Below are 27,797 nucleotides of genomic sequence, written 5' to 3' on the forward strand. Positions count from 1 at the left end.
AGTTGCAGTAAAATAAATCTTCCAGAATCCTTTCATAATTGGTATCGGAATGTCAAAATCATGCAAAGTCACACAAATCTCTTGCAAAGATATTAGTTTTCCAGCGCAAAAGGCATTTTACACTGACCTTTTTAGGTTGGGACTGGTAGGCTGCACATGCGCAGTTTCGCCAGCGAGACTTCATGTCTCAGAGTAGCGAGGTTAATGCCCGCCCCTCTTCTCCATTGGCTGGCCTCCTAAATGGCGGCCAGCCATTGGAGAAGAGGTCTCTGTGATGTTCTTATTTGCCTCGAAGCCCCGTCTTTTTCGGATTGAGGGGCGTGTTCTTTTACTTTCTTTCTCTCCATGACGTCCTCAGTCAAAAACACGCCTCCCAGTCTGAAAAGGACGGGGCTTAGATACAATTGCTGTTCTATGAAGGCCATGCGACACCCACAGTGGCACGCACTCTGTCATCAGCCCCCTGCAGCATCCGCGTGTGACGTCTGCGGGGAGCGGCCGTGACGTGGCCAGTGCTGCCACTTGCCAGCCAGCTCCGGCTGTGCTCCCCGGGCGCCACTCCCTGCAGAGGATCAGACGGTTTTCAGGGCTCTCGTGATCCTTGTGAGCTAGCTCAGAGGGCGAATAACCCCGCTGCAGAGAGGTGTGTGCGTGTGCGTGTGTTCTGAGTTCTTCGGTGAGCGGCAGTCAAGCTCTGGGGCGAACAGCACCATAGGAGCTTTATCTGGCACTGCATTCTAGGAGCTGTGTGGGGCATTGACTGTAGAGTCTGTCTGAGGCACAGGTTCAACATTAGAAAACCAAGGGGCTCTGCGTGGCATATTGGTTGCTGCAGTTTAGAGGTGTTTCTGAAACTCCAGGAGCTCTCTGGGGTACAGGAACACACCGGGGCACACACACAGGTGCACACGAGTCACCTAGAGAGTTCGGGGCACAGATGCTGCCTCGGGCACTAGCTGTTGGGAGCTCTGAGGGGCAGGGAAGGAGCTAGCGGAGGCTTAAGGTCCATGTGCTGCACTTATCTGCTGAGGCTCAACTTGAGAGTAAAGCTGCTTACAACTGGCATCGTCAGAGAACTGCGAACTGTGTTATACAAAGAATGGCACGCACAGGGCACCGTAGATGTCATGTGGAATCCCGGCCGTTCCCCCCGCCAGCATTTCCTGATGGATCGACTCCTGTGCTCTGCAGTATACATTTAAGAAATTGCCATTCTCTACACTTCAGTGATTAAAGCTGGGGAGCTCGTTATCACTCACGGCCCTGCCCTGCCCGCACTCTGTGTGAAATGTGACACCCTGCCGCCAAGAGTAGAGGCTTCAAAGGACTGCCCGGATGGGGGTAGGCGAGTGCGACATGCATGCCCTGCCCTTCACAGTCCATCCGGGGTGCCCGCCATCCAGAGATAGGCAGGGAACAGTAGCCTTCATACCACAGCTGCCGCTACAGAAGAGAGAAAACTGGACAATATTAACAAATCTACTTGAAATGCCTATTGACTCAACCCCAGACGGATCTTTTCTTTGGGAGTCTGACCTCTCACCCGTTTGTCCTCCGTCGGCCTCTGCCACAAATATTTGGATTTTTTCACTTTTCTCTGGCTCCCGTGAAGCCTGCGCCTACTTGTAGATTAATAATTCTTTTCGAAGAAATTCGCCCCTGGGCGCATTTCTCAAATGTTTCCCAACCTTGGGTCGCACAGAGGCAGCCGGCTCACGAGCGTGCGTGTGCGCAGACCGCTCTCACAACAGTGTGTTTTACTTTAACCGCATGCGTGCGGAAGGATTTCCGCCCGTACGCGGAGTTTTGCGAAAGCGCATGTTACGTGACGAGCTGGGCTCGTCATCAGCGTAGCAGGAGGCTACCTCATGACGAGCCCAGCTCGTCATCAGCTTTGAAGGGGTTAAGGAGTGGAGCAGCCCAACAACTGAGTCTGGCTACACCGGGTGTGAGCTAGGGTGGGGTGCTTGGGCAGGATGTAGGGGAACAGGTCAGACTGCAGGCCTCCTGCAGCATCCGCGTGCGACTTCTGCGGGGAGCGGCTGTGACGTGGCCAGGGCTGACACGCGCCAGCCAGCTCCGGCTGTGCTCCTCGGGCGCCACTCCCCGCAGAGGATCGGACTGTTTCCAGGGCTCTTGTGATCCTTGTGAGCTAGCTCAGAGGGCAAATAACCCCGCTGCAGAGAGGTGTGTGTGTGTTCTTTGTAGGGCCATAGGTAAAGCCCAGCTTGTCTTTCTCGCCTGTCATCTTCTTAGGTCGAGGGACCGTAGGCTGGCTTGCCAGCCAGAAGTCCGGAGAATTAATGTGTCTTAGTGTGGCAGCTTAAACCCGCCTCTGTCCTCGTCTCTCCTCCATTGGCTGGCTTCCTAAACGGAGGCCAGCCATTGGAGGAGAGAGGGGTCCCTCCAAAGAAGCTCCGTCTTTTTCAGATTCGGGGGCGTGTTGATGCTGGTCTTTCCACTTTTAAGCTCCGCCCCTTTTGGGAACAGCCAAACACGCCCCCGATTCCGAAAAATTCGGAAGCTTGCGGCCTCCATTTTTTTTTTTGCATCGGCGGTCAATGAGTCTCTGCCGGTGAGGATCGTCTTGTATGTGCCGTTTTTCTTGCCTCTGCCACCCTGCGACAGGCCAGAGCGGAGTCAGCAGTGCACCTCGGGGCCTTGGGCTAGGGACCCCCCCCGTTACTAGGTACATAAGGAGAGGGCCCGAACCAGCTTAGGAGGTCGAGGGGCCAGGTCCTGGCGGGATTGGGTGGGCCCCAACTATGGCAAGTGTGGTGGCTCCCTTCTCAGCCCCTCCCTATTTCCTGACCGCTTTCCCGTGTAATAGGTGGACGCAGGGGCAAGCAGCATGCTTAGGGGCAGGCCGCGGACCGAGGATGGCCCGACCGTAGTGGTGCGCCGTGGGGCTCCCTTCGTCACCCCCCCTCAACCTGGCCGCCCTGGCCTCGCGGCTGCCCTCCGTCAAGACTTGACCTCCAGCAGTAACTTGAGTATACCAATCGAGGCCGCAGCAGAGGCAAACGATTCCGGTAGCGGATCAGCACCCCACATATCGCGGCCCGATCGGGGGTGCCGGATCCTGCCAAACACTTGCAGCTTCGGGGGCCCGTTGTCGCCAAACCTTCCCGCCATCCACTTTTAACATGGTACGGGGAGCGGTCTTGGCTGAGGTAGAAACAAATGTGTTTAGGTGTCGCTTTGGATGTGTCACTCTTTCCGTGAAATGTTGATTGCACAATATAATATGGAACTTGTGAGCCAGTCTGTATTCTTAGAAATGTTGAATAATTTGAAAATGACATGCACAAATTACTGAAGCTTTGGAGGCGCACATCGTATTCTGCATGTTTTGTCTTTTATGGGACTTTTTTCCCCAGTGCGTTTTGGCAGGTTTCGCCTTCTAGACGTTAATAGGGGAAATTGAAGCATGGCCCAGGTCAGCCTTTGGCCACCCCAGGTCCCAGATGTTCCCAGCGGAGCGCTCTCTTTAAAACTAACCCCCCTCCCGATGCTGTACGCATGCTGATGCACCCACCGGGGCAGTGTTCCAGCCTGAGCTACTCTGAAAGAGCACTTTTCCTGCCCGAGCTTCCAGTGTAGGGGCTTCTCCGGTCCGAAGTCCTGCCAGTGTTGCGCTCTCCTAGCCTGCGATGGTCCGGTGGGGCTCCCTCTTTCAATGCCCCACAGCGGAATACTCCAGTCCGTGTAAACCTGCGACAACCTCGGTAGAGCGCTCTTCCAGTCCGAGTTCCCTCTGTGTGGGGAGCCTTTCAGTTCACCTACCCCAAGAAGAGCCTGCTTCTAGTCCGGATACCCCGACCCCAGATGCAGTCCTCTTCCCAGGAGCGCTCTATGCCCCCGTTGAGAAGCCCTCTTCCCAGGAGCGCTCTATGGCACAGGCGCTCTATGCCCCCGTTGAGCAGACTTCTTTTACAGAGGCTCCATGCCCCTGTTGAGCAGCTCTTCCCCGTGTGTGTCGCTCCTCAAGGGTCCGCTACCTCCAATTTCTGCCTCGAGCTGCAGGTGCATCTGCTGTTTCAAAGTAAGGGGCTGCTTCCCTCCACGCCCCCGCTGCCTCCGGTTGGCTCCGGCTGGAGCACCTGTAGTGCTGCCCCCGTCTCTGCCGTCGGCTGCTCTCTCAAGCTCGGCCAGCGCCGCGTCTGGGCTCCAGCTCGGGGTGCTCTGCCTTCCCTGTGCTCAAGCGGAGGGCGGTGGGGGTGGAGGCTGTGTTCTACAAATATAGAACATTTCTAATTAAAGTTTTTTTTTTTTTGCAGAGTTTTATATAGCGCGAACTAGACCCGAACCGAATCAGGTATCAGAGCGCTTTACATAGCACCAGTTACGCCACATGAGGACGGACACACATTAATTTTAGGTGTGAGAGCTGCGGCTCTCTGGAATTCGCTTCCTTTGGAAATCCGCCTTTTAGAGGATCTTCTAGCATTTCGCAGGGCCGTGAAAACCCACTTGTTTTAATTTTCTTATGTTGACTTCTCACCTATTTTTTCCGCGTTGTGTTATGTTCACCTTTTCCATGCGCCAGGACGCTCCTTCGCTGGAGCAGCTGTGCGCAAAATAAATGCAGCTAACATAACATAACATAACATAACATAACATAACATAAGGGGGCACATGCATCATTAGTATTTGCATTCGCAAATGGTGCAAATCGCAAAATTCGGCCGTTTGCGAATGCAAATCCAATTTTTGAGATGCATCAATTTTTTTTTTCTCACAATTTAAGAAATCGCAATTTTTTTGCGCTTTCTTAAGTTGCGATTGCATTTAAGAAATCGCAATTTTGCAATTTCTTAAATGCAATGCATCATTTAAAAAAAATTGCGAATTCGCAAATTAGAAGTGTTAAATTAGCATGAAGTCAACCTTCATGGTAATTTAAGAAAAGTTTCAAAAATGCACAAAAGTGCATCTTTGACACTTTCATTTTTCACTCACACATGCCCTTGGGCATGTATGTGTGAAAAATGGACTGTATGTTACATTTCAAGGGTGCGGGGGGGGGGGGGGGTCCTTTGCCTGCACCCTAGAAATTGCATTCTCATTTTGCGATTCCTTAATTGCGATTCGCAAAATGAGAGTGCCTTTCCATTGATTCTAGGCCCATAGGAATCAATGTTAAGGGATTCCTTATTAGCGATTCGCAAAATTGGGAATCGCAAATAAGGAAAAATTAGAAATCGCAAAAATATATGTGAATTTTTGATGCATAGGTATTTGCGATTTCTAAATTGCGATTCCTTAATTTTCGCAATTTAGGAATTGCAAATACCAACAATGATGCATGTGGCCCTAAGTGATTTGCCCAGAATCACAGGAGGATTTGGCATTGTTACCGAGACTCGAACCCAGATCCCCAGGTCCGAGGTCGAGCGCCCTAGCCGTTAGGCCAACTCCTCTCCCCATTACATTTCATTAGTACTGTCAGGGACAATGCAATGCTCTGCTGAGCCATTGTCATTTGTATACAATAATGCAGACATCAAAGGAGCCAGTGGAAGTAAAAAAGGCAACCAACCTGTTTTATTGGGAGATAACTGTCCATTCTCAGTTAAGTCACTTTTGTCATTGTATGTTGGGAGATAGTATTCTGTGTTCTCTGCTGTCTAAAGACAGGAGACATTACATACGAAGTCGTGAACGTGTCCTGTTCTGGTAACAGATGTGTGTGTACATGTCTGTCTGTCTATCTACATCATTAGGTGTTCACAATGCATCATTTTCTGTTGTTCCTATGAAGTGGCACAAAAAGACATCTTTTGAAAATAAACCCGACTGTGTGTAATGGCTGGTCATGGAGGGAAACAGAAGGAGCTTTGAAAGTCCATAGGCTGTACTGCTTCCCAAATGACTGCTGACTCAGCCCAACAACAATTGATTATTCGAGGAAAGACAAGTCTGTGTCATCGTGAACGCGTCGTGCCTGATGGTTGCAGTTGGGTAGTGATCCCTGGTTCTTTGTTTTATTAAGAGCTACGTCACACCTTTCGATTACTTCAGAGGCACTAGTAGTTGTTTCTCGATCTGCAGACATTTCTAACATACATGCAATATGTTTGCTGTTTGTCCGGAACTGCCCCCCAGGTTGGTGACTGCTCTTATCATTTTTTATTTTGTGCGGTTATATATCGTGCGTGCTAAAAGGTGTGCATGCGCAATTTGGAGGAGCCTGTTCGGTGGGTTGGCAAGGTTGGGAGCCGGAGGATGTGTGTGTGTGTTGTGCCTCCGTTTTTCTTGCCTCTGCCGCTCTGTTTGTGCTGTTTTTCTTGCCTCTGCCACCCTGTTTGTGCCGTTTTTCTTGCCTCTGCCACCCTGTTTGTGCTTGTTTTCTTGCCTTCTTCTCCCTGATTGCACTCGTTTTTCTTGCCTTCTGCCCCCTGATTGCACATTGTTTTTCTTGCCTTCTGCCCCCTGATTGCACTCGTTTTTCTTGCCTTCTGCCCCCTGATTGCACTTGTTCTTCTTGCCTTCTGCCCTCTGATTGCACTCGTTTTTCTTGCCTCTGCTCCCTTGATTGTGCCATTTTTCTTGCCTCTGCTCCCCTGATTGTGCCATTTTTCTTGCCTCTGCTCCCCCGATTGTGAAAATTTTCTTGCCTCTGCCCCCCTGATTGTGCTTGTTTTCTTGCCTTCTTCCCCCTGATTGCACTCGTTTTTCTTGCCTCTGCTCCCCTGATTGTGCCATTTTTCTTGCCTCTGCTCCCCTAATTGTGCCATTTTTCTTGCCTGTGCTCCCCTAATTGTGCCATTTTTCTTGCCTCTTCCCCCTGATTGTGCTCGTTTTTCTTGCCCTCTGCCCCAATTGCACTAGTTTTTCTTGTTTTCACTGTTACTCAGGAGTGCATCTTCTGTGGCCCTCCACGGCCCGAGAGAGCAGAGGGTAGGGGGGCAAGCCAGTGCCTTGGGCATCCATAGCTACCCTGTGGGTGCTGACAGAGATGGGTGGTTGTCCTGCATAGAGGGATTGTTTGAGAAACGTTGTGTTTACGTGAATTTAAAAGACTTGCCGGGAATAGGTCTATTGATTTGGGGGCATCATGAGCATTGAGCAGGCCAGGGTTTAATACCTATTATTAAGCCCTACATTATTAGTCATATCACACAGAATGTTTTAGTAGATGTCTGACAGCCCACGCGGGCCCACCGGACTTTTGTCATCCTGTTTCCTCTGCTCCGCAACCCATGGTGGAGTTGGTAAACGACCTCCTGTAGCTGCAGGCCATGGGTGCGTGGAGGGACCTGACGACCAGCGACCAGCTGCGGGCCGCCACCATGCTGCTCGACACCGTGGAGGAAGGGGCCTTCGTGCTGGCGGAAATAGTCCCGGAGAACACCGACAACCACCGTGAGTACCACTTCCGTCCCCTTTTAAAGTCACACAGCACGACGGAGGGCACAAGCACACTCCTGCCTGGCAAAACTTAAACTGCACATTTTCTGACGAACTGAAAACCAGCAGCTTTGTAGTTTTTGTGAAAAATCTATATTGTGTAGGTAGCAATAGCGTTTATTGGTCCCACAAATGAAGCAAAACTTTTTTTGGGGGGTCAAAAGAACGTTATCAAACCTCTTCCAAGTAGAATTCGTCCCTAAAGCACTACAGCTGAATGAGTTGATTAAGTGAAACCCTCAACACATTCTTTGACTCACTTATGCAGTGATCAGCTAGCACATACACACTGCATTTATGTTGTCTGTGTGTGTGTGCATGTCTCTGTCTGTGTGTGGATCTGTGTGTGTGGCTGTGTGTGTGTGTGCGTAGCTCTGTGTGTGGCTCTGTGTGTGTGTGCAGCTCTGTGTGTGCGGCTCTGTGTGTGTGCGGCTCTGTGTGTGTGTGTGGCTCTGTGTGTGCGTGTGTGGCTCTGTGTGTGTGTGCGTGGCTCTGTGTGTGTGTGCGTGGCTCTGTGTGTGTGTGCGTGGCTCTGAGTGTGTGTGCGTGGCTCTGTGTGTGTGGCTCTGTGTGGATAGCTTTTTTTGTAGGTGGCTCTGTCTGTGTGAGGGTGGCTCTGTGTAGGTGGCTCTATGTGAATGACTGTGTGGGTGGCTCTGTGTCGGTGGCTTTGTATGTGTGTGTGGGTGGCTTTATGTGTGTGGCTCTGTGTGGGTGTAAATGCAATAGGTCATGCATATGCGAGCGATTAAGCTATTGGCATTGTAAATGACAATGCCATTTATTTAACGATTAAGCTATTGGCAATGTAAATGACAATGCCATTTATGTATGATTTAAAAAAAAAAAAGGGTCATGAGCAATGCCAATAGCTCTACCTTTAATAATGCCGAGGCCATTGCATTGTAAATGCTTGTTGGTACTATGTTGTGCAGTGGCAGTGATGGCCTGAAAGGTATGGAAGCAGAGGGGGGTGGTCAGAGTGTGTTATTTGTATTGAAGATAGTGGGCCAGAGTAGGCATGGTTAGACTCCCTGTTTTGCAGGTCCCTTTGTGGGCGGGGCTTTTTTTGGCCACAGGGGCGCTGTTTCTGCGGGGCTGATGGGAAATCGGGTGCACACTTGGTCGCGTTGGGAGTGCGTTCTCTCAGTGGGGAGGTCGAACCGGCCTGCCGACATTATTCCCTCCGGTAAAGTAGGGATCCTTATAACGAGCTAAGTAGACCCCCTTCCCTCAAGACTGATTAGCTGTACACCTGCCCCCTGTAGTGAGCTACCCGTAGTTCCCCAACGACCCGGCCAGTACCTTGTTCTTTTCCTTGTCCCCTGTCCTTTCCCTTCCATGTCCTTCGTTTTCCTTTCTTGTTCGTTCTTATCCTTCTTCCTTCTCTTTTATAGTGCAGGTTGCATTATTAGTTTCCACATCCATCTTTAAGTTGTGATTACTATTGGGAATAATTTACATTTCTCCAAATAGCTAGGCAGTCCGGCACTTTTGCTAATAAGCGCTTTCCAATCTGTAGTCCCCCTCCCCCAGCCCATCTCTAATCACTCTTCTGTGTGATGGGCTCTCACGTGAGCGCCTGGCTGGGAGTGGTTTATTTCGTTTGTATGGCCACTCGGGTCGGAAGCTGATGGTGCAGAGAGGATGGAGTGGGGGGAGGAGGGTGGGGGGACCGGGATGAGCCCACTCCTGCCCCACAGCACAGCAGAGCCTGGGGCAGCTGGTAAACAGCTCGTCTCTCTGCTCTCCAGCAGCAGGGAGCGCCCTGCACCCGCATTACCCATCGACTAACGACTGACCCTCCATACGCAGGACTGGGTCGAAATGCTGTTGGGTACCGGAAGCAGATCTGAGATTATCCGACGCAGTCCTGTAGAGGTGCTCGGTGCTCATTTCTGCAGCAGTCCTCGTACACGGCTGCAGCAGAGGGATGCCACGACAGGACGAGGCATCACTCGGGCAAAACGGTGTGCTTGACTACCGTCTGTCTAGTGTGAAACACGCACGGCTGTATGCATAACCAAACACCTCAGAGAAATGCCTTAACATTTTACCTGAGGTACACGAGACAACCCAGCTGATTGCCCACTGAGCTACCATGAAGAGTTATCATCTGATGCAGGCATTTTTGGGGTTTGCTCCATACCTCAAAGCCGTGGCCCAGGAAATATACCCCCACCCCTGCAGCAAGAAGCGATTCTGGCCCGGCCTCACATTTGCTCACGCATGAACGTGAAGCCCCAAGTGTGACTTGGCTAACTGTAGACATTAAAGTAAGAAACAAAAAACACACACTAGGGGTCTACAGCTGGACCTAATATGCTCCAGACAACCAACTTACAAACAACCGATACCTAAGTCGGTGAGTGTTTGCCGAGACTGTGTAATTGGGATTTTAACAGAGTATTTTAAAACCATGACCTGTGCAGTGGGATTCACTTCAAATAAAGATCAGACCCATACAGAGGAGTAGGATGTCCATGAACGTCAGATGTAGATCATATATTCTCATTTGGTCATCCAGATAGGAATGGTATATCCCATGATCATTGGGAAAAATCCATAACCTAGATTTGACTGGGTCTTATCTCCAGATGTAGCGAAGACCAATTGAGCAGAAGGATCGTGATGGAATCTAGTGCAGTGCAAAATAAATGTAGTGTAGTGAGGCTAAAAAAGGATAGTTGATCAATACCAAAGCTTTACTAACATGATCACTCCCTCAGGAAAAGAACAGTGCAAAGATGCAGTTTAAACAATATAACTGCATTACGGCCAACATGTTTCAACCAAAGGGGAACCAAATCCCGCGTTTTTCTTCAGGGCCACAGTCCTTCACATTTGCTACTGCATTACAAAACACGGTGAAAAAAGTGACTAAATCATATAAAGGATACACCTATGTCGTGATCAATGTCTTTCGAACCTCTGTATCAACCAGTGTCGATTTCATCTGTTCGTAAAAACAAAACAGAAAAAAAATTATTGCGTGAATCCTAAAAGTTGAAATGTTACCAAGTCACTACTCTACATTGGAAAGGCTTAGATAACCATTTTGTACTAACCTGTGTTGTACAGGAAGCATACCTCACCTCTCCTGGATCCTAGCTCAGGATAATGTGAGGCCACGCTCTAGAGAAGGCGAGAAAAAGGGCAGAGAATGGGGAAGTAACTTAGGATCGCAGTTAACCTGGTATACCTCCTCCCTGCTTCAAACCCCTTCTACATTCAACACCTTATCGAGCTCTCTACAAGTCTCTGAATAAGGAACAATCAGGCCCCCGACCCCCTCGAGTCAGATGGAACCTTCGCTCTGTCTTCACTGCTGTATAAAACACGATGAGAGTTATCATTATCTCAACTGATTATTTTACTAATCTTGATGTCAAGAAACAGTAGGATATCTGGATGAGCATACCCACTGTATTGATAGACAAAAGACTAATGATAGATCCATCTTATATGTATTTCTAATTATAGATAATGCGAGCACAAGAAGAATGCTCACTGCTGTGTCATTCCACAAAGTTAATTACACAAGATGGCAATGTAAAATACCCCACACGGTATCTACACTCATAGGATAGCTAGTGGAAAAACGCTCGAGTAGAGGGACACTCTCTGTTTTTTTTAAAAAAGAAAAGAAAAGAAAAGCAGCAAGACTACTCCTGGTCTGAACTAATCACAAAAAGACTCTCCCAACGTGGCAGAGGGTTCGGGGCTTACCTATCCGTCGTTGCCTCAGGGCTTCCAACTGAGCTCAGAGGGAGGCAAGGCGGGCAGGAAACAGCACCGCTAGAGAATGTTCAGGAATGGGCGGAGCTTGCCTGTAGGGCAAACATTGCAAGTAAAGACCCACTCCCAATGTCGGTAGTGACAAAACAATGTGTGTTAATCGATTATGCAACTTAAGATCAAGCTCACCTCGGGAGCGCTAGGACGTATCCTGTACTTCCTGAGTCGAAATTCAATCGAGATTGACAAACTGCGTCATCTCGCGAGACTACGCCGGGAAGGTCAAAGAACTACAAAAACGCTTAAGGAAGCAGGGAATTGTAGTTCCTCCAACCTGCCGGCAGATAGTGTTTTGCCTAAACCACGCCAGTGTGATCGATATAATGAGAAAGGTGGTCTAGCCATATTCTACATGTTGTTAAAGGCCAAGCACTAAGGGCTGACTTATACAATGTCATAATGTTAAATGTCTTATTTTAAAGATGAACAGCGGGCACATCTCTAGCACCCTATGGGCATATACACTGGTTACTTAAAGTAACCGAAGCAGTGACCAAACGGTAGCTCAAGGATGAGAAAGCCAGGTGCAGCGCTCACTATTGCAACCCTCCATACAGCTGTACCTATGGAAGTGTATAAGCCGTCCCGGCTAATTAGAGATGGTGGAGTGGAAAAGAGTGCATCCAGTGCCAGAGAGTTGGATGTATACCGTCTTGCAAAGCTCATGATGCACATGTAAGGCATCATGAGCTTAGCAAGACGGTATACATCTTTAAAATAAGACATTTAACATTATGACATTGTATAAGTCAGCCCTTAGTGCTTGGCCTTTAACAACATGTAGAATATGGCTAGACCACCTTTCTCATTATATCGATCACACTGGCGTGGTTTAGGCAAAACACTATCTGCCGGCAGGTTGGAGGAACTACAATTCCCTGCTTCCTTAAGCGTTTTTGTAGTTCTTTGACCTTCCCGGCGTAGTCTCGCGAGATGACGCAGTTTGTCAATCTGGATTGAATTTCGACTCAGGAAGTACAGGATACGTCCTAGCGCTCCCGAGGTGAGCTTGATCTTAAGTTGCATAATCGATTAACACACATTGTTTTGTCACTACGGACATTGGGAGTGGGTCTTTACTTGCAATGTTTGCCCTACAGGCAAGCCCCGCCCATACCTGAACATTCTTTAGCGGTGCTGTTTCCTGCCTGCGTTGCCTCCCTCTGAGCTCAGTTGGAAGCCCTGAGGCAACGACGGATAGGTAAGCCCCGAACCCTCTGCCACGTTGGGAGAGTCTTTTTGTGATTAGTTCAGACCAGGAGTAGTCTTGCTGCTTTTCTTTTAAAAAAAAAACAGAGAGTGTCCCTCTACTCGAGCGTTTTTCCACTAGCTATCCTATGAGTGTAGATACCGTGTGGGGTATTTTACATTGCCATCTTGTGTAATTAACTTTGTGGAATGACACAGCAGTGAGCATTCTTCTTGTGCTCGCATTATCTATAATTAGAAATACATATAAGATGGATCTATCATTAGTCTTTTGTCTATCAATACAGTGGGTATGCTCATCCAGATATCCTACTGTTTCTTGACATCAAGATTAGTAAAATAATCAGTTGAGATAATGATAATTCTCATCGTGTTTTATACAGCAGTGAAGACAGAGCGAGGGTTCCATCTGACTCGAGGGGGTCGGGGGCCTGATTGTTCCTTATTCAGAGACTTGTAGAGAGCTCGATAAGGTGTTGAATGTAGAAGGGGTTTGAAGTAGGAAGGAGGTATACCAGGTTAACTGCGATCCTAAGTTACTTCCCCATTCTCTGCCCTTTTTCTCGCCTTCTCTAGAGCGTGGCCTCACATTATCCTGAGCTAGGATCCAGGACAGGTGAGCTATGCTTCCTGTACAACACAGGTTAGTACAAAATGGTTATCTAAGCCTTTCCAATGTAGAGTAGTGACTTGGTAACATTTCAACTTTTAGGATTCACGCAATACATTTTTTTTCTGTTTTGTTTTTACGAACAGATGAAATCGACACTGGTGGATACAGAGGTTCGAAAGACATTGATCACGACATAGGTGTATCCTTTATATGATTTAGTCACTTTTTTCACCGTGTTTTGTAATGCAGTAGCAAATGTGAAGTACTGTGGCCCTGAAGAAAACCGCGGGATTTGGTTCCCCTTTGGTTGAAACATGTTGGCCGTAATGCAGTTATATTGTTTAAACTGCATCTTTGCACTGTTCTTTTACTGAGGGAGTGATCACGTTATTAAAGCTTTGGTATTGATCAACTATCCTTTTTTAACCTCACTACACTACATTTATTTTGCACTGCACTAGATTCCATCACGATCCTTCTGCTCAATTGGTCTTCGCTACATCTGGAGATAAGACCCAGTCAAATCTAGGTTATGGATTTTTCCCAATGATCATGGGATATACCATTCCTATCTGGATGACCAAATGAGAATATATGATCTACATCTGACGTTGATGGACATCCTACTCCTCTGTATGGGTCTGATCTTTATTTGAAGTGAATCCCACTGCACAGGTCATGGTTTTAAAATACTCTGTGAAAATCCCAATTACACAGTCTCGGCAAACACTCACCGACTTAGGTAGTGGCTTGTTTGTAAGTTGGTTGTCTGGAGCATATTAGGTCCAGCTGTAGACCCCCAGTGTGTGTTTTTTGTTTCTTACATTCTTGGTAGGGGGACTCCACCCTGGGTAGGTCTTTAAATATTCTCCCTCTGACCCTTCTGTCTCCGTTGTGTTTATTAACTGTAGACATTACCCAATAGTGTCAGCCTCCCAGAGCCAAAACAATGTCCCGGTAAATGTTTTTGGTATGTATAATCCATTGTAACGAGTATACATACCGCCAACATGAAAGACTACTCGATTACCTCCATAGCCAAACTTTTCCGACAGCCCGACTGAGCGATGGTAATATTGTCAACCTATTGGCATTGACATATTCAATATCAGGAGGAATGCAAGATGGATTAGGCATCCAACCTTTGACTTTCCAGTAACACATCTTAAAATCAAGTGCATTATCCTACTAAGCTCAGCTTTCTGACACCTGCTTATCTGTGCAGCCTCAAACACGCATTTGTTTCAGCTTCCCAATGAGCAGACTGGAAACATGTCTTTGTTTGATAGTCAAGGAGGAGCATGTTTTTGAAAAAGGAATTAAAACATTTCATGAACTCACTGTAATTTCGCAGACGGAACTGTAAGAGAGCTAGTAAAAAAGGTTCCATAACTAAAATATATAACTTTGTGAAAACTGATTCTTAAGTGATTTATATTGAATCTATGGAAGGTGCTATTTAGTTGTCAACCCACTCGTTCTCAGTTTTAAATTTAAAGTCAGTAGCTTATAAACACCGTCAAATCCACTAGAATTTATTTTATCATATTGTGTTTGACCAATATGTTTACAATGTACAATTTATTACTATTTTCTTGTATTGGCTTTAAGGATAGCTCTGCCCCACTGTTAGAAGTGTTAGCCCCACCTCCATTGATTGACCTGGTAGCCCCCCCCCCCTCCAAACTTCAGATCTGGACGTACTCCTGCAATGGAGATGGCACTTTGTTTTGCTTCCCACCACTTTCCATCTAGAAGCCGCGACTTGGGTGTAACTTGGGCATTTTAGTATAACCACCCATAGTTATTGTCACAAAGTCTGATCCATTAAGAAAGGCAGACTGGTGTGGAATATTTAAGAATTTGTCTAGGAATAAGATTTTGTTCTGGAACCGGCATGCTTCCAGTGCAAATCCTATGGTAGACAGAACATTCACACCTCTGCACGATGTAGCAAAGATTGTGTGCGGCGCTAGGCAGCCTGTTTGTGCACCATCGCAGGGGTTGTTAGCAGCAACAGTCTGCACTACTTTCTGCCCAATGGGCAACACAGTGCAACAACTTTATCTGCTTGCAGCATTGCGTTAAAACAACAATAAATCTGCCTCTGAGTGTGTATGCCTGGCCTGCCCAACCTTAACCCTCACACTCTCTTGGAGCTGGTAGCAATACAACTGAAAACGAATCTTTGTGTGAGTTCTCTCTCAATCCGCAACTCCCCCACTCAGCCTCTCTTTCTCTCTCTCAAAACATATCTATTTCTAGTACTCCTACTTCATTTAACACACCCCCTCTACCACAACCATCTCTCAGTCTCTTTCTGTATAGATCACTGTACCTCACCATCTATTTCTCTAACGACTGTCTATCCCTGTATACACCTCTTCTCTCCTTCTCTTTTTCATAAATGTCTGTCAATGTCCTATTTTCACTGTACACTGCATTTCTCTTTCTACCTTTCACCCCTCTGTCTGCCTTTCTTTTTCACTACTCATTTTAGTTGGCTCATTTTTCTATGCATCTTCTCATTTTGCTCTCTATGGACCTTGCATCTCTGTCCCTGCAAGTCTCACTTTCTATCGATACCCCTGACTGCATTTATCACAGTCTAACTCACTTCTTTTTTTACATTACCTCTCTTTCTGCCTCACGTCATGGAGCACTGTACTCATGTGCCTCGCTCTACTTTCCTTCTCTTTATCTCTATCTATATCTCTTTATCGCACCCTAAACCTTACCTATTTCTTTAACGCTCTTTTTCCATCTACATCTTTCTCTTTCTTCCTCTTTATCTTTCCTTCAGTCTTTCTCTTTGTCCTCTATTTACTTCACTTCTCTACCTCACACATCTTTCTAAATCATCTGTCTCTATCACCTCTGCCTCCACTTCAAGTCTCTATATTGTTTTTTTTTGTCTCTGTCCATCTCCTGTATCCAGCACTCTACCATTTCTCTTCTCATCAACAGGGTCACAGGCAACTCTTGATCCAGAGAATAGGAGAACAGACAAGAGAGGGGAAACAACAACAATGCAACAGCGAAAATCCTCATAGCAGTGCTTTGATTTTCACTGTTGCAGCAATAATGCCAATATTAATGGGGAAATATTTGTGGTCACCAATTCTGCAATATTAAGCGCTATGCGCATATTTTGTATTAATATTATTCCCTAGTCCACTAAACATCTAACAAAACATAGTGGGAGTAACATGCTGTTTAGACATTGAATTTTAGATAGTTGTAAATACAATACAAGTAAATACAATCTAGATCCAACTTAAAAAAGTAATTGCTTTATAAATGCTTGTCAAAGGTTTTCTTGGGTATTATTTGGCTAGCTCACAGCAGGCAGCTTGAGCTTTCAGCTGTTTTACATGCAATTTTTTTCATAAGTTTTAACATATAATTCAAAATGTTTGGCATCATGAGGGTTTGAATGAGCCAAAAAGGGACAACAAATTCAAAGGTGTTCCAAACAAGGGGCCAAATAATAGTTCTTGCCCGAGTCTCCGCAAATCCATAATATGTCACTGATGTAGTGTGGTGATTATAAAATTACACCATCAGTATTATTTCTGTACTCAATGAGGGGCAATCAAGTATTATTTGATAACCACAAACTTCCTGTACTGAATGTTAGAGGAGAGCTTGTTTCTCGGAGTCAACAACATCCAATCGTAGTTCTCAGTTAGGTATACAGTATACATAAGATAAAAAAGATTTATTTTTGATAATAAAGTTTAGGTTGGTAATACAGATATTTGGTGCAGTGGATTGACGTGCATGATTTTACAATGGTTTAAGTTCCTCAACAATCATGTTAGTTTTTCCTTTCCTCACACATCCACATTTGTAGCTCACCTCTTGGAGATAGATGTCCACTGTTCAGAATCCCATTACGTACCAGTTACTTTAAATTGGGGAGCAATTTCAATATGCTTTACAGGCAAGATTACAAGAGTTGCACTTGTGATCTTTGTTCGTAGGGGTGTTGCTTACAATAGTACATCAGCTCCGGTGACAAAGTTCCCCCAGTTATGGATGCATTTTACTAACTATCTGGTGAAGGGAAGTAAAGGAGCTCATTTTCCTTGCTTGATTTTGGTACCATGACACCAATCCTGAACCACGGGATGCCTGGAATTGCTCACATCATTGGCGACATCTTAGTTGCAACTCTTTTACACCCATTTGGTGCATTACTAGTGTTTGTCACATTACCCACTGAGTTCCCCTATACTACTTTGCTGTTTTCACTAATCACAGGTTAAGTAAAAGATATAGAAAGAAGTTGGTGGGAGTGGTTTTCATCTTTCACAAAGGAAGGTAATTTGAAATGATTTCTGTGTTCATCTACACTCTGGCAGCCCACCATCCAGGATGGCAGAGTTAATAGATTTAGCCTTCCTTTTGGAGTAATGGCTGTCCTATTACGAGATCTCATCTATTTGGCCGGAATCTCTGTGCTGTGGAGGGAGCCGCAGCTGCACATGCTCCCTTCATAGCATTGGAGTGGCCACTCTTTTTTTGTATTGAGAACAACTCACAAAGAGGGAGTTTATGTTTTTAATTAAAAATATAAATGGTTCCAACATGTAGGGATTTCCCTCCCAATGTGTGGAGGACAACCTACAATTTTCCAACCCATTTCTGCCAAACTGAGTGACTTTTACCCCGCCCCAAATACAACGGGATCACTGTGACTATGACGTGTTCTCCCTTTGGCAGAAAGGCCAACAGGTCAGAGGCTTGCAGCACAGAGATCCCATCATAGAGGTGTGACCTCTCAAATAGGGTAGATGGTTGTCTGGCAGGATCTACATGTCCTTATTGAAAAAAACACAGATATGACTACACAGAATAAATAGTCTTTAGTTTTCCTGGCTGATCCTATGAAAATTAATCAGATATCTATAGTGTCTTAAAATAGACAGACCTTTCATTGCAGAAGAGCCACTGTTTCTCTTATCAAGGCGTTGAGCAACTTCTCGAATGAAAACTAACCTTTGCAGTTCCATAATTGTTTCTTTCAAATGTAATATCAGTTTTCATGGCATTTAGTCTACGTCTAACCCGGTGTATCCTAAAAACACCCAGCTTGAAGTTCAGATTCCTTGCAAGACTTATTGCATAATGGTATGTGTAGATTTATTACAGGAGAAGTTAATACCATACATTGTGAATGTTCGTTCCCGCACATACAGTAACAAGGTATTTAGGATTGTCAGTACTTTCCAGTCTTTCTCTCTGCTTTAAGGCCCCGGATGTTTCCTGCTTCTTACTCATTTACTTGCTTTTGTCACCATCTTAAGGACATTACTGTAGAAAATCTATATGATGTGTTAACTAAATGTAACTGTCTCCTTTCACCAATACATCACCCTAGCTGTTAGTCATCCATCATCAACAGCTTTCCTGTGTGATTTTATCTCTCCATAGAAACCTTCCCTAAGTTTTGAAAGCACGTCTAGTTTGTGTATGAAATTTATACCTCTAGCTGTTGTTGTATACGTCGGTCATTCTCCCTCTGCTGATTCAGTCGATCTTCCTCCATCTTCTGCTCTAGTTGCCTGATGTGTTCTTCATGAGCTCTCTGCCTTATGTATTCTTCATGAGCTCTCTGCTGGGCCAATATCTCTTGCCTTTTTCTCTCTTCCTCTATGGCGTAGGCTCTCGCCCGCTCCTCTGATCGGGAAAATAAGTAAAGCGTAAGAGATGGTGACATAAGTGACCTATTAGAATGATCTGTGCACTGTGAAGAAACCATGAATGAGGATGGTGATATGACAATTGAACAGTGATATATTAATGCTCACAGTTGGATAGCAAGAGAACTGCTCTTTAAGGGAGGAATAACAGAGGAATCGGGTATGCCTCTGAATATAAGACAGCAGCAGCACATTCAAAGAATGCACTGCAGAGAACTAAACTGAGCAAGTTCGGAAAAAGAGCTGATTGAAGGACGGACAAGATCTTCCACTCTCCCACACGCTCATCTCAGATGGCCATTGCGCATACAATTCACCCTTTGTATCTAATTACTCTGCTGTCCCAAGTGGTACTTGCAGTCAAAGAACTGTTCGCTACAAAAGCTCTTTACGCCCTATCTCAAGCATCTAGGGAGTATGTTTCTGTCCATTGATAGTATTTATTGTACAGATAGCAATATACTAAATGTTTCATCAGTCATATATGAAATTCTCAACTTTTTCAACCATGTGCAGTCTCTTATATTTGGAATTAACTCTGCTTCATCATAACCAACACACAACAGTAAGTACATACCAGCAATCTGCTGCTGTTTTGCAGTCAGGCTTTGATCCATCTGAAAGATACCTCTTGCAACAGATTCCTTCAACTGTATGAACTCCTGGAGGGCTTCGTTTTCCTGTAAGATCAATGATAGTTGATAAGGTAGCAAAATAATTGAAAAGGTAGCAAAACATCTAGAATGTGTACAGAACAAATCAGGCAGCGGACACTTAACTGGATTGCATCTCACTGTCAGAGATTAGTAGACAAATGATTCTTCCATCACTTTTAGGTAAGAATGGTTTTCATCACAACCAGGCCCTAAACTAAAGGCACAATTTGGACAGGCCGTAACACCGGCAGTAGGTTTTAAATATTGTAGGAAGATGGCTCTGTATATACTATATCAAACTGAGGTATAGTGTGCACAGAGTCCTGTGGAACCCCAACGGTAGGCAGAGGTAAAAGTAGATAGCACCTTACTCTCTATTTGTAGTAGTGTGGCTGAGCAGTAAGGCTTTATCAGAGGGTAGTGTTCACACTAAATAAACAAATTATATCACACACTCAAAGACTGAACTTCGGACCAATTGGTTTGGTATAAAAATATTCTTTTACTTATTTTAATTCCTATAACCAAGCAATCCTGGCACAGGTAAGTGATTAATACTTTGCAATAATAATACAGTTTTGAATAGCAGTCGTGTATATATACTTTGGTTTAGTTACAGTTTAAATTACTGGTAATGCAATACTGTGCAATACTGTAAATATTCTTTGTATTGACTTTTCAATATTAGGTCATGTGAATTACTTTTCAGATTTCTTTTCTAACAGAGTGTGGTATACCTGGATATTACACTGGGACATTTCCTGTAAACAGGTAAGTTAAAGCGTTTTGGTTATTCGGGTACCGTTTTAAAGCTTTTCATAGATTTTCCAACTCCACACTTAGAAACTTTTCACAGAAAAAAACAGCCAATGTTATCCTGTGGAGGAAAATAGGGTTATCAGTTCAAAAGTAAGTAGTCGGTTGTGGGCGTTGGTATTCTGGGAGAAGACTCAGGGGTACCCCAGTGTCAAGGAGGCACTCTTGCTACACCCTCTTTTTTTTATTCTTTTATTGAGTTTTATAGCAGCAGATAGTTAATACACAAAAAAAGGAAAAAAAACAAAGAAGAAAAAAAATATATATACAATGTATAACAGACTAAATAAGTATCCACCTAGCAACATTAAAATCAATAAAATATAAGCTTTCAAAAACATTTGACATTAAATCCAATTACAAATAGGGGTCCAAATCTTTAGCCCAAAGGCTTTCTTTCTCTTTCCCTTTAAATGGTATATAGCCTTCTCAAGTTGATAGACCTTTAGTAATTTAGATTGCCATTGTTGAAATAAAGGAGGATCGGCATCTAGCCAATGAGTGGTTATACAATTCCTATAGATGGACATAGATATAAACAAAAAACCTTCCTCCGCAAAATTGCATGTCTTATTCGGGTCTGATTGAATTCCAAATATTACCAGTTCAGCAGATAGCACTATCGGTAAATTGATAATATTGTTTAAATACTTTTGAACATCACTGATAAATTGTGTAAGCCGAGGGCAAAGATAGAACATGTGAGTTGCATTCGCCCCTGGTAATCCACATCGGCTGCACTTGTCGCCTCTGTTGGCTTTCCACTTCATGAGTTTTGCGGGAGTATAATATAAAACAAAAATACACATAAAATGTTGAGCTTTTAAGGAACCATTACACAAGACTTGATCAGCTAATAATAAAGAATCAGAAACATCTAAGTTCTTTATACCTAGGTTTTTTCGCCATTTATTATTATACGACTCAAGATTATCTTCCAATCGGTTTATCATTGCCTGGTAGATCAAACCTATTCTATTTCTTTTCCTACAACATTCCAGGACATCGTACTTACTAATTTTGCTAGTATTTGAGAGATTTTTCATGTCTAGAAAACTACGTAATTGAAGATACTTAAAAAAATCGGCTTTAGTAAGTTTGTATTTTTGTTGTAAATATGTAAATGACACTAATTGTTCTTCGTGATAGAGATCCCCAAGCAAATAAATACCAGAATTTCGCCACCTCTGCATACTAGAATCATTAAAAATTGTTGGTAACATCGGATTGTTGAGTAAAGGTGTATAATAATTTAGGTCATGGTCGAAGCTGAATCTTTTCTTAATCTCTTTCCATATTTGATAAACTGTTGACATCATTTTAAATCTTGTTTTTTTATAATAGCTCGGTTCATTGAATCTAACTAAACATTGTCGTATTTGGGTGCCAAGAATCATTTCATAAATTGTCGGATAAGCTGATTCATCTACCGGAAAATCTTGAAAAATTAAAACGCTCATAAGCCTAAGCGATACCGCCCAATAGTATAGGCGGAAATTCGGCATCCCCCAGCCTCCTCTATCCCTAGGAAGAGTACACCATTTAAGAGACCTCTTGGCTCTTTTATAGCCCCATAAAAATCTTGAAACTATTCTATCTAATTTTGAAAAAAAGCTAGAAGAAATCAATAAAGGTATGGTCCGGAAAAAAAAAAAAATTTGGAAAGATAAGCATCTTAATATCGTTTGTGCGACCATAGAAAGACAAGTGTAAATTGTTTATCCTTTCAAGAGACCTATTAGTTGAGATAAGTAGAGGATCGAGATTGAGCCCAGGAATATCTTCTACTTTGGCAGTTAATTTCACTCCCAGATATAGAGCAGTATTTGATAGTGTCATTCCAGAAGGAGTACCAGCAGTAGAATGAATTATTTGCGTTTTTGATATATTTAATTTGTAGCCTGAGTATAAGCCGAATTCGTGAGCTAGCTCTATAATTTTGGGGAGTGCTAATTTGATGTCCGATGTAACGATCGCGACATCATCCGCATATGCCATGATTTTATAGCTCACTTGATGAATCCTAACTGGTGGAATGCTCTCTTCTTTTATAAGTTTTTGTATATATGGTTCTATATACAGTGCGAATAACAAGGAGGAGCAAGGACAGCCTTGTCTCGTCCCCCTTGTTATTGACAGGGCTACAGAAATATCAGAAGCTATCCTGATTATCGCTTTAGGGTCATTATAAAGAGCACGTAAAGCAGTGATAAATTGCGCCGGAAAACCCTTCCAGGCCAGGACGTGCCACAGGAACCCCCAGTCGACCCTGTCAAACGCCTTCTCGGCGTCCAGCAGGGACACTCCGACTGGGGACCCCGTGGCCTCCGCCCAGTCCAACAGGGTGATAATTCTCCGTATATGATCGGTTGTATCTCTTCTTTTGATAAAGCCGTGTTGGAATTTAGCTACTAGGTTAGGCATGATGTCATTGAGCCTGTTAGCTAGAATCTTAGAAAAGATCTTACTGTCTGATGTTATTAATGAGATAGGTCTATAAGACCCAAGATCCGTAACTTCCTTCCCTTTTTTTTAAAATACAACTATAGTTGCTAGGGACCACGAAGTCGGAGAATGACCATGAAAGGCTTCTTGAAAAATTTTAAGCAATTCCGGCTTAAGAATATTGCGAAATGTTCGATAAAATTCCAATGGGATGTTGTCAGGTCCCATTACTTTGCCAGAAGCTAAACCAAGGATAGCAGTTTCTATCTCTTCCCAAACAATTGGAGCAGCTAGTAATATCTTTTCGCCTTCCATAAGGAAAGAGGAGTTGTCCAAGTGTGTGAGGTAGTTGAAAAATCGTGCATTATACTAGTTCCGTCATTTGATTTATTGTATAGTGATTGATAAAAATCACGAAACGCATTCAGTATAGCAGGCCTAGACTCTTGAATTATTCCTTCACGATCAGTGATTTTAGTTATTTCATTAAAAGCGGCTTTCTGTCTTAGCCTTTGTGCTAATACTCTCCCCGACTGCTCACTTAACTCATAGCATTCCTTCTTGTATAATTTGTATTCAACTGCAACCGGCTCAGCAAGAAATGAATAGACAGCTGTTCGTTCAATAGACAATGCAAGTTGTGCTTCTTGAATACCATGACCAGATTTAATACAATAAGCTAATTTTAATTCTGAATGCATTATTTTGTCCATAGCTGTCTTTAATTCATTCTGTTTTTTTTATAACAATATCTAGAACAACTCATGGTTTCTCCCCGTATAATAGATTTGAAAGTGCCCCAAACGATCTGGGTCGAGGCTGTATCATTGTTATTTAAAAAATTTTTTTTTATTACTTTACCCATGTGGGCCAGATAATCTTTATCAAGCAATAAGTCCCTTTGAAATGACCATTGTCTGTTTTGATTGGCATCCTGGGTTGGTAATACCATTTCAAGTATAATAGGATTGTGATCAGAAACCACTTGTGGTAGAATATCTATGGTTGTTTTTTCAAAAAATGTCGCAGAAATAGAAAAAAAAATCCAGACGGACATATTTTTGGTGTGGAGCGGAGAAGTAGGTAAAACCTGGTTCGGAAGGTCTCAATTTATTCCAAAGATCGCAGAGTCCGTTCCTTAAGACTACTTCCCTAAAAGCTCTAAAAGTTTTAACCTTGCGACCTATTTAACTCCATACATCCCTTATGTTACAGTTAGCATCAATATGAATGTTAAGATCCCCACAAAGAATAAGAGGCTGGCTCCAAGCCGCTAATTCCGTATTGATACCATTAAAGATTTCACAATCATCTAAGTTTGGACCGTATATAGAACATACAGTAAATTTAAACCCTTCCAAAATGATTTCAGCCAGTCCCCATCTTCCCCACTTGTCGGCTAGGGTTCTGATGCATTTCCCAATCTTTTGCTTCATGAGAAAAGCTACTCCTCTATTGACACCCGTCTGCTTAGAGCACATTAAAAGCTCAAGTCCTGGATTCCTCAACATGTTCCGCCTGTCCCATGGAATATGCGTCTCTTGCAAGCACAAGATGTCTATTTGCAAAAATTGAATTAGGTTACGCAATATCCCTAGCTTCTAATAGTCATTCAGACCATTAATGTTTAAAGAACAAATTTAAATTTTTCTACCCATTTTGAAAGTTCACATTTTCTTTAAACCAGTGCCTGGTGTTCATATAATAGGAAGGTATCCAACTCTTTTGAATTGTTATAAGTCCTACAATAACTACTGCTGCTTTACACCCCACTCCTTGCTACACCCTCAGTGGCACTAGGGCAGTCAGAAGTAGAGTGCTGAGACCTAATGTTATCCAATGGGGGATACGGGGCCTCCGGTTGTTGGCCTGCTTACAAGCAGGCCACAAAGTTGTGGGAGCAAAGCTCCTGGACTTAAGTCCAGGTCAAATGGTGGTCCAAGACAGCACCAAAGGTGCATTCTCAGCGGCACTGGGGCGGCCGGGTGCAGAGTGTTGGTTTTGGCGTCAGGCACCCTGTTACTTTCAATGAGGTTTCTCCGGTTTGCAAACACACTACAGGCTCAAGGGGAAACATCCTTTACGACGAAACTTTCACAACGCGGTATCATTACCACCGCGGTATCGTTACAACGACTTGCGCTGGAGGGCGCTGTAGGATAGGGAATAGTTTAATTTACTATCCAACACCTTCCCTAATATCCACGGGGACTGGAGTTGGAATAGTAAATTAAACTATTCCACTATCCAGCGCCCCCCAACGCAAGTCGTTGTAACGACTTGCAATGTAAAACCTGCGTGGTAACGGTACGCGTTGTGAAAGCACGCGTTGTACCGTCATACATCCGGCTCAAGGACGAAGGTCTTCTGGGTGTGACCACCACTTGGAGAGGTAAGTTGGGATGCTGGGGGTTGGCTAGACACCGTCAGGTGGACCACCCAAGGCTTTGAGGTGTTGGATTCAGGGGTGTATTTTAGGGCTGGATCGTCTTACCAGCTCCTGGTCGCGGTTGGGTGGACCTTCCGGATTAAGGCTGCAGGAGTCGGCTGGAGGCTTGAGGTAGGTCAGGGATCTCAGGATCTCGGGTCAGGATCGCCTGACCCGAGATCCACCACTTTGCACCCGTCAGCACTCGGCTGACGGGTGCAAAGTGGTGCAGACTAGCGGATTTCGCCAGAGATGGAGTCTTTGGGTGAGCAAATCCGATGTTCACAGGAGACTAAGTCTTTGGTTTGGAAGGCACGGCAGGTCCTCAGGGTTCTTGAGATTACTGGCTGCAGGACACACAGGACTTTCACTTCTGCAGGTTCGAGATGGGGACAGGCCGGTAGGGCTGGGGCCAAGTCAATGGGAGTCCTCCTCTTCTTAGCTTTGGCACGGCTGTTCAGTCCTTCGTCTTCTTTTCATCTGGTAGTTTCTTGTCTGAGTTCTGGGTCAGGGTAGCCCCCTAAATACTGTATTTAGGGGCGGTTTAGGGGTCTAAGGGTCAGTAGACAAGGGGCTACCGACCTTAGTGCGACTACACCCGGGGTGTGCTCACCTCACATGGGGGAGTGAGCAAAATCCCTAATCCTGATTGGGGAGTGCCTGAAAAGGGGCTTCACCTCGCCTCCCCCACCTGAGGGGTGGAGTTGGCAGAGGTGGGCACACCTTCTGGACAGGCTAATTTCTCCCACCTGTCTTCCCGCCAAAAAGGAGGGGAGACAGGAAGGGGGCCAGCTCCTGAAAGCAGGAGAGGCAGGGGGTTACAAAGGCGGCAAGGCCTTTGAAGCTCCCCTGCCTCAGATGGCACTTCCTGGCCTGGGGGAGGTGTGAACACCTCCACCCAGGAAAGGCTTGGTTTCTGGGCTCAGGGAGTGAAGGCTCCCACCTCAGGGGTCCAGAAACATGTCTTGTGGTGGCAGGCTGGTGTGTACCAGTCAGGGAACCCACCTGAGGCTGGTCGTTTTTCAGGGGGGCGTCTCTAAGATGCCCTCTCAGAGCATTTTTCATTAAATCCCACTCTTAATGGCATTACTGCACTCACAATGTCTAGGAATTGATCTAGACACTGTAGGGGTACAGGGCTCATGCACCTGTACCCTCACCACTGGTATAGTGCACCCATCTAGAGGGGTTGCTGACCTATGTCAGGGCAGTTGGCTGTTGGCATGGCACACAGGTGTGTGTGCCATGTTGACTCTTCACTTTGTTCTGCACCAAAATATACAGCCTGTAACGGCAGTGTGTGTGTAAAGGTACAGGACCTCTAAGGGTGGCACAATAAGTGCTGCAGCCCTTAGAGGCCTTCCCTGGACACAGTGCCCTTGGTACCCATGGTACCTTTTACAAGGGACCGACATATGGCCAGAGAGGTGCCAATTGGGGGTACAAGGTACAATTTTGGGGAAAGAACACAGGCCCTGGGAACCTGATTGGCAGGGACCCATGGCACATCAAGACAAAGTGCATCAGTAGTATGGCAAAAAGTAGGAGGTTAATGCAACAGAAACCCATCTTCCTACAAATATCAAGGTACAAAAATATCCTATCTAGGAGACTATTGCGAAAATAGGTAATTAAAGGAAATACCTACAAATGATCTATTCTTACACACACGTGTGTGTTTATATCTACATGATATATATATATGTGTATATATATATATATATATATATATTGTTTCAACACGTCCGTGGTTAAACGAAAGTAGACGGCACTCCAAGTTTGTGTTTGTAAAATTGATTTATTGGCAGACCACCTGCCCCCTCGACAGACGCGTTTCAACTTTGGGCTTCGTCAGTGTCAACCAGTGTGTTGTGAGAGACACCATTATAGCTCCACCCTCCCCTAAACATGGAAAGAGGACTTTTCGCGCCAGAACATACTTGCGGCCATCTTACAGTGTGTTAGTTTTGTAAAATTTACAAAAATTTAGTTTTTGAGATACAGTTGTGTTAAAAAAGTGCTCGTGCAAATTAAAACAACTTGATTTTGTATCACAGTAAATTATATTTCAATTTCATCATGTGGCATACTGTTAACAACATAATCAGGGAAAAAGTGCAAAGTTAGGCATTTCTTCACAGAACTAATTGCATTCTGATGTTTCCTATTCTCTCGTCGGTCATACATTAGATTTAGAAGGAACATGCAGATATGTCTACTAATATGTGATCATATATATCTATGGCCAACATAGAATGCGATAATTACATCGCCATCTTCAATCTATGATAACTTTATTCCCTGCGTGTTGTGTGTGTATGCGTTTTTTTATATATTTTTATTAAAAACAAAAACAAAACAAAAATATATATATATATATCTTAACGATATACATTTCTAGATATGGAGTTAGGAACAGTAAATCCATAATACCTTTATAAACGTACCTGCATGACGTCCTGGTAGTCGATACGCTGCCTACGGTAGTTTGCAGCACATTATTTCAGTATTGATACTCTGACGTACAATCTCAGGGTTCTGTGTTGAAGGAAAATAATCCAGCTTCTAAAGGATATGATAAGTCCAGGAGAATCCACAAGTTTGATTTTTTTTTTATTACAGGAACAGCATGGTGGAGGAAATTCAACTTCTGGATTGTACTCTGGATTAAGTATTTACTCAAACAAATGGAGTCTGTTACATTACTGCCC

The 27,797-nt window shown here is 44.5% G+C and overlaps 1 protein-coding gene across 6 annotated transcripts in view; it reads right to left on the bottom strand.

Annotated features, from left to right (window-relative positions):
* Positions 1-27,797, bottom strand: part of LOC144791799 (guanylate-binding protein 1-like) — a 164,897-nt gene that overhangs the window by 21,610 nt on the left and 115,490 nt on the right. For all 6 annotated transcript variants that reach the window (XM_078666569.1, XM_078666571.1, XM_078666570.1 and 3 more), the window contains 2 exons: positions 19,319-19,421; positions 18,525-18,718 (listed from right to left, as the gene is read on the bottom strand). In XM_078666569.1, the coding sequence (XP_078522695.1) occupies positions 18,525-18,718; positions 19,319-19,421 (297 nt within the window). The remainder of the gene's footprint in view (positions 1-18,524; positions 18,719-19,318; positions 19,422-27,797) is intronic.

The sequence above is a fragment of the Lissotriton helveticus genome, chromosome 11, assembly GCF_964261635.1.
Source record: "Lissotriton helveticus chromosome 11, aLisHel1.1, whole genome shotgun sequence".
In the NCBI taxonomy this organism is placed as follows: domain Eukaryota; kingdom Metazoa; phylum Chordata; class Amphibia; order Caudata; family Salamandridae; genus Lissotriton; species Lissotriton helveticus.